Raw genomic sequence first — 7,957 nt, 5'->3', positions numbered from 1 at the left:
GCATCTCATTTCCTTGTTTATTCTCTTTTGTTTTATTTATTTATTTTTGCCTTCAGGGTTATTACTGAGGCTCGGTGCCTGCACTAAAAATCCACTGCTCCTGTGGCCATTTTTTTCTTCTATTTTTCTGGATAGGACAGAGAGAAATTGAGAGAGGAGGGGAAGATAGAGAAAGAGAAAGATAGATATCTGCAGGTCGTTTCACTGTTTGTGAAGTGACCGACCCCCCTACAGGTGGGGAGCCAGGGGCTCGAATCGGGATCCTTGCACATGTTCTTGCGCATCATACTATATGCGTTTAACCTGGTGCACTGTTGCCCAGCCCCCCTTGTTTATTCTCTTTACAGCACTTGTTTACAAAAAAAATTCCTCTACATTTTTGCTTTCCCCCAAGTAAGATCTAAATTCCATTGAATAATATGTTTTTCATCCTATTTTTAGTGCTGTGCTAAGGACCTAGCATCTCATTGCCGTTTAATAAATATCTGTTGATAGATAAATTGATACAGACTTCACAGTTCACAATAACTGTCCCAATATACAAAAAGTGGGACTATTCCACTTAAGCAGAATAGAGTATCACTGACTCAGATTGACATTTAGCAGAAAGTTGATTTTTCTACGTGTTTTTAGACATTTTACAACAGTGATAACACATTTCTGGGAGAAGGAATACAAGTCTATGCAAAAGTCAAGAAACTGCATGATAAAATACCAGTTGAATTGACACACCAAAAAACGTACCATTTGTGTGTTGTTGGAAAAACCTTTATTGCAATTCAGTGTCAACATTTTTTTTTTTACAAAAATTTGCCACTGTTGGTATAAACAACTACAAAAGTCAATTCTTCATGCGAGACAGGTGTGTGCAAATAATTTCTACAGAAGGACTAGCTTACAGCAATCTTAAGCATCATTGAGTGTAAATGCTCTACTTTTAGTTACAATGTCCAACCCCCTTAGTAGTTTTCATTAATAAATATAAAGCTTCTAAGCCTAGGATGTGGACGTATATATATATATATATATATATATATATATATATATACACACACATATATATATGTATATATATGTATATATCCCTTCCAATAGCCAGGGTGATTGACAATTGGTAGAAAAAAAAGATGGTGCTAGAGTCGTTCAAGTGTTCTGTTTACCAGACTCGTTCAAACTCTATATGTTCAAAAGAAACATATACAGTTTAAAGTTCAGAATGTTTGGGAAGTCATCCTTTTATGGCAAAAGGAGCAAGATTTCTATTTTAAAAGATTTTCTAGGAGTCTTTGTTGAGTAGTCAGTTAAAGGACTCTGAAAAATGTCTAGCCAGATAGTCACAAATACGATCCCTCGCGCATTGCTGCCCTGTGGAACAGTCAGTCCTCTGTTGCTTAAGTGAGGATGAAGTTTAGCAGAGTGAAAGCTCACTTTAGAGAAGCTCACTATCTCACATCAGGTGCCAGAGGACAGGGAGTTGAAGGGGACAGATTAAATGTACATCTTGGTCAGGGGAAAGAAAATATCTGCTTGGTCACCACCAGAACCTCAGTCTGTAGAAACAGGAAGGCTGCCCAGCCCTAGTTTATCTTTTTGAAGATCACTATTGTAATTAAATTGTAAGTACCCAAGAAAAAATGAATCTGTCCAAACATGTGGCTTGTTTGATTGCATGGAGGATGTATATTAGAATGCTGTAGTCACAACAGAGACAAGGTCTGTAGAAACATTAATTGGCTCATTAACTTCTCTAAGGAGAGACAGGGATTTAAAATATTTGGAAAAGTTTTGTCAGATGCCTAACATGGGACAGTTACACTTGTCTCCACAGAGAAGTACTTGTGAAGAATGAAGTCAGTTGTCACAAGTCTGCAGCCATGCTTGGGGTGGGGAAAAAGTCAAGGTCTCAAAAGAATAATCTGGGCCCACTGTCCTGAAAGGCAGAAAGAGAGCCAGATTTTATAATTTAGTCTCTAACACCCCTTCCAGCACTAAAACCTGGGTATGACTTTCCTTCCCCTGGAAAACCATGGAGGATCCAGGCTCTCTAGCAAAATAGAAGAAGCATCTACAGAAAACACTTAAAGGAATTGTGATCTTGATTGTTGAAGATACCAAGGGCTTTTTATCTGCATTTGCTTAGAGGTTGAGGATGTTTCTGAGCTCTGTTTAAACAATAACAGAATTTAGGCCAGCATCCAGTCAGAAAGGATGGCTCACAGACTTAGACAGATAGTTGGAAACAGATTAAAAAAAATAACAACAGATGTCAACATATAAAATGATGGTAGAGCCTAGTTAAAAAAAATTCACACATTAAATTACAGTTAAAAAAAGTTCACATGCACACAAAATAAGAGTGTTTGCATTGCAAGTCATTATTGTCCTATTGCCTGGCAGGAAAACATAAATACAGGTGCCCTGAAAAAATGACCAGCAATGTATTGAACACTAAGGATGACACATTGCTGAACATGTCTTGAAATGATTGGCATTCTTGTAAGTGATACCACTTGCTTAGACAAATGAAGTTCCAAGTGCTTTTTCTTCTAATAAAAACAGAAACAAGCAGTCTCTGCAAATTTAATCTTCCCATGGGAAACATTTTCAAGTCCATAAAAGTGAGAGCTGTGTTGCTAACATATGACACACTCATCATCTTATTACACCATCACTAGTAAAGTCTGTTCTTGAGAGGTTTGCACATGTGAGTCCAGCCCATCTAAAATATTTCACCTACACTGTTTCGGTAGAAAGCTGGTCATCATTAAAGCAATGGTAGCTTATGATGGGCACCCCCAAAATGCTGTTATACCTTGAAATTTCTGCCACCTACTGCTATTGGGATTGACCATCTGCCCAAAGTAACAGTTTAAAATTTTGATGCAATACAGTTTAAAGTATCATTGGCTTTTCCCCGTTTTATTATAAAGTAAGCACTACTAACCTTTCTGTATTCTTCTGGCCCCAAATGGTGTGTGCTCTGCTCTAGGCTGATTCTTTAGTGCATCTTGGGATTGGACCCAATTCTAACATCCCTGTGTACTTGCTGCCCTAGACAAAAATGCTTTCCTTCTATGGAAGGCGGCCTTCATTCATGTTTGATGCCAGTTTTAAATTCTACTTTACAAATTTGGGATGGATGGGGTAGGTAGGTACAGCAGAAAGAAAGCAGCTTCTCTTCCACCAATTTCTGCTGTTGACTCACAACAGTGTTGATACAGGATTCTGCTTGTCTTTATCTTGTTTCATGCTGTCCTGAAAGTTTTTTACAGAAATTCTAAAGGTGATTAGTCCCCAGAGAACACAGATCTGCTCTTAAACACACTTTACTTATGTGAGCCTTTGGCTTTGCTTCCCAGCTACCTCATGGTGCTGTCACAGATGTTCTTTGTATGCCTGTTCTGCTCTTCCCATTGCTCTCACACCAAAGCACCATCACTCTGCCATTCTTAACCTTTCCCCTCTCCCTCACCACCTGCTATTTCCTTCCTTATTCTTCTTTCCCAGTGAAAGAGAACTGGGAATGTTGGTTTCTTCTCTTCCTTAAAAAATGATTCTACTACATAACCACTTCCAATAATACCGAAGGAGACAGAAGCACCATTAAGGTAGACAGTTCAGAAAACTGTGGAGCCCTATCACTATCAGATGGGGTAAAGGGTCATCTTTTTTGGAAACCTTGCTGATGGGAGCATGACCCATACTCTTGAGCACTGTGGATAGTTCAAACAAGACTGGTTTGTTACTTTGGGTGGATGATATATACCTTCTGGGTTCACAAACCCAGGTATAGAGAAGGTACAGAGAAGTTTCCATCTCCTTCATCAGCATGAAGGCACAGAGGACAAGAGCTGATGGGGTAACATGGGAGGCCATGGTCCCTTAGATCTAACAATTTCAGAGTCAAAAGCATTCTCAACAACAGGCAGCTTTACTTCCCATCTTTAGGATAGTGGTGGCACTTGAAAAATGTCTTTAATTATGGAAGAACTAACTTTTTAAAATTTCAGTTTAGGTCCTGTCTATACTCCCAATGTGACTTTGACTCATTGGGAAGGGAAGAGTGAAAGGCAAAATGTCTTCCATTAAAAGACAAAACCAAAAACCAACCCTAGAGCCCTTGCGTATTGCTTAATATTACCTTGGCCAGCACACTAAGGCTTTATGGTCCTCCAAAACTCAACCTTATCCAGTAAGATCTTACTGTGTAATATTTACTTTCATCAGGGATAACTCACATTCAATTTAATTACTTTCTTCCTGGGGGAAGTCATAAAAAGATTCAGAAACCTTGGTGTAGGCACAGTATGGCAAAACAAGAAGCATCGAGGTACAGCTTGCTTCTTTTATTTGGGTTGTGCATAGAAAGAAGGATGTGAAGACATGATGTCCCTAGGCTGTCTATTTCTGTACATAGTCACCATCTCCCCCCCCCCCCATAATTCCAGGGTGCAAGCTCTATGGATATATACTTGTCATCAGTGTAGTTGTGAACACAGTTCCTATTTATTCTTTATGTGTTTGCCAATAGCCTGATTGGGTGGCACAGGTATTTACAAAGATCCCCAAACAAACAAAACCAGCCAACTTCTCCCCCAGAAAACCCTGCACAGCACATACAACTACAAAAATATGTACATTGTTGTAGAAAAGCAAAGTTCTATAAAAAAGTAAAAAAAACCCAAAAACATCCCGACCCACTCCCAATATTTGACAATGAGTCCATTCAGTCCCAAGATTTTCTTTCTTCCACAGTTATCTGCTGATATTTGCCCAGCAAGATCTACTGGGATATGAAGCAAATTTAGGATGAACTCATAGTACCTCTGTTCCCTATTTGGCTAGAATCCCAGACTTTATACTATTACCCTCATTAGAGGGCCTAGCTCAGGTTGACTACATAGTTTTGCTTCATGTAAAGAAAAGAAAACCCTTCATCTCATTACCAGCCAAATTGGTAAAACATTTAACTGATAATGTAAGAGATGCTTTTACAAGCCTTTATCAGCACTCTGGCTCCAACCAGCCCACAGAGATAAGCTTATCCATGGAAGATACCCCAGGAAGCTAGGAGCCAAGAAGTTCAACAGGAATAAGAAATTCTTCACAGCTATCAAGTGTCTAACTCTATCTTTTCTGTGGAAGGACTTCCTCTGGGACTGTTTTTGATTGGCCTTCTGTTGCCCTGAATGAGCTATAACATAAAAGGGGGTGGGAAGCATTTGTGATTTGGTGGTATTCTAGAAAGGAGGGAACACCAAGAATGGAGTTCACTGAAAGAGGAAGTCTGAAACATGAAAAGAACTGCCTCTGATACCTTTCCCCCTTTTAAATAATTTTCTATATGATGGAAAACTAGCTGTTTTGCCTACTAGACAACACACTTTGTTAAAGAGAGCACTGTATGTGTTTGGAGGTAGACTTTTGTGTGGTATCTTCCTAAGATAAGCCTTTTATACCAGTGTGGATGTGGGTTAAATGTGGTGTGTTTCCTTTGTCTTTTCAAAAAAAACCCAAAAGCCCAAAACAAACCCAAAAGCCCAAAGCCCAGGGATTTCTCTTATATTCTTTGTCTTCCTTCCTACCTTTCTCTTTCTTTCTTTCTTTCTTTCTTCCTTTCTTTCTTTTTTTCCCTTTCTTCTTTTCACAGATTCTCACATTGTAAACAAAGATTATTCTATCTTGCATTTGTATTTTCTGCCCCTTTTCTTCCACATCTCTAGGGAACACTAAAAGGAATTTCAGTGGACATGTAGAAAATTCCATTTTCACTGATGAACTAGAACCCCTGTCCTTAAAGTCTTGCTGTCAAATCATTAGGAAAAAAGTTTATTTACAGTATATTCTGCTTTCCCAGAGCAACTCTAACAAGAAGTCCATATGCCAGCAACTGCATGTCTCCCATCTAGGATCCTCTCAATGACTGATATCAGAAGTTCTGAATCAGTGTGTCAGATGTACACTATTTACAAAGGAAGTATCCAAACTCTGTATCCCCAACCAGCCGGTCAGGAAGGAGACACTTCTGAAGTGCTGTCATACGCCAGGATTTAGAACTTGAACAAGTTGATAAAGTCTTGGGGTGACAGTGAGATGGAGCAGCTCTCTGGGTTATTGGCTGTGCACGGGTGTTCAGTGCCCTGCAAAGGAACACCATGGTTAGGTCTGAGTTCTCAGAAGCATCTTGTTGATTTGTTGCACCCTTGGTAATGCCCAATTCCCCAAACAACATCCCTCTGCCAAGAATGTCTTAAATTTGCAGCAAGCCAGAGTTATGTGCAAGTGTGTGCACCTGTACACAGAGATGAGAAAATATGAGGCAGGTAAGTGGGTTGCAGAAGAGAAAAATCACACTTAAGTGCAGAGGGAAAGGAATGCCTTTGAAAGTTTCTCTCTCCAGGGGCTGATTCTATTTGACCTTCATCTTCAGCTGGGGTGGAAGTTATAAACATCAAGAAAAGATATGGCATTTTGATGCTGGCAACTACTGGTTCCTAGGGGTAGGACTAGGGCTGTGTGGGAGGACACACATACCTTCCAGGAAAGAATGTGACAGTGTCGGCAAAGTTGAAGGGTGTCTCCATACTGCTCTTTCCGTGGGTAGCACCGCACCAGTTTAAAATACATCTTCTTCCAATCCAGCTGTCCCTTGTCTGACAAAATTAATCGCTTGCGGATCTAAGTGGCCAAGAAGTAAAAGAAGTTTCAGGAAGAGTTCACCAGGAAGATAGTCTCTGCTTGTCTGGCTCTGGAAACCTTTGCTCCCACTGCCTGCCCCCCCCCCCCCCCCTCTCACTGACACCCTGGCAACACCCAAGGGGAAGGAATAGCTGAGGTATTCAGAAGTGCCTTCAGGGTTCTACCCAGTTAAACTGCAGCTTCTAGCCAGTCTAGAAAAGCAACAGGTAGCTTGAGACAACTTCCTAGTGACCTCTGCTAGCTTGTACTTGGATGGCCCATTGAAGTCTAGGTGAGCTCAATAAACAACTGCAGTCCTTCTTTGTTACAGACTTGAGTGATTTTTTCTAAGAAAGTATTATAATTTCTTGGCACAGAGGTTTTAATTTCTTTTTTTTATATTTATTTATTTTCCCTTTTGTTGCCCTTGTTGTTTTTCATTGTTGTTATAGTTATTGTTGTTATTGATACCATTGTTGTTAGATAGGACAGAGAGAAATGGAGAGAGGAGGGGAAGACAGAGAAAGATAGACACCTGCAGACCTCCTCCACCACCTGTGAAGCGACTCCCCTGTAGGTGGGGAGCTGGGGGCTCGAACCGGGATCCTTGTGGGTCCTTGCGTTTTGCGCCACACGTGCTTAACCTGCTGCGTTACCTACCACCCGACTCCCGGTTTTAATTTCTATACCTAAATATAAGTGCCTCCTTGTGCAGAACTTGTTGAACCAACATTTATAATTTATTATTATTTTAACTTTAAAAAATTTATTTATTCCCTTTTGTTGCCCTTGTTGTTTTATTGCTGTAGTTATTATTGTTGTTATTGATGTCATTGTTGTTGGATAGGAAAGACAGAAATGGAGAGAGGAGGGGAAGACAGAGAGGGGGAGAGAAAGATAGACACCTGTAGACCTGCTTCACTGCCTGTGAAGTGACTCCCTTGCAGGTGGGGAGCCGGGGGCTTGAACTGGGATCCTTATGCCCACCCTTGCGCTTTGCACCACCTGCGCTTAATCCACTGCTACCACCTGACTCTTGAACCCACACTTCTATAAAAAGCTGTTGGAGACAAGGCAGCATGAGGAGCAGAAGCAAGCCCAAGATGGGGATCTAAAGGGCCAGATTCAAATTCAAGATAAGTTTTCTCACCTAGAAAGTTGCTTCATTAATTTGGGTATTGGGCATTGGAAAAGTTATGACATATTTTTCTTTCTTTCATTCCTTCCTTCCTTTCTCTCTCCCTCTCTCTCTCTTTCTTTCTTCCTTTCTTCCTTTCTT

General features: G+C 40.3%; 1 protein-coding gene across 1 annotated transcript in view; it reads right to left on the bottom strand.

Annotated features, from left to right (window-relative positions):
- Nucleotides 1-5,590: 5,590 nt before the first annotated feature.
- Nucleotides 5,591-7,957, bottom strand: part of FBXO32 (F-box protein 32) — a 43,177-nt gene continuing 40,810 nt past the window's right edge. Inside the window, exons 8-9 of the mRNA XM_007520797.3 lie at nucleotides 6,535-6,678; nucleotides 5,591-6,140 (exon numbers count right to left, since the gene is read on the bottom strand). Of these exons, the coding sequence (XP_007520859.1) occupies nucleotides 6,051-6,140; nucleotides 6,535-6,678 (234 nt within the window). The 3' untranslated portion in view covers nucleotides 5,591-6,050. The remainder of the gene's footprint in view (nucleotides 6,141-6,534; nucleotides 6,679-7,957) is intronic.

The sequence above is a fragment of the Erinaceus europaeus genome, chromosome 1 (assembly GCF_950295315.1).
Source record: "Erinaceus europaeus chromosome 1, mEriEur2.1, whole genome shotgun sequence".
In the NCBI taxonomy this organism is placed as follows: Eukaryota; Metazoa; Chordata; class Mammalia; order Eulipotyphla; family Erinaceidae; genus Erinaceus; species Erinaceus europaeus.
This window is presented reverse-complemented; position numbering and strand designations above follow the sequence as displayed.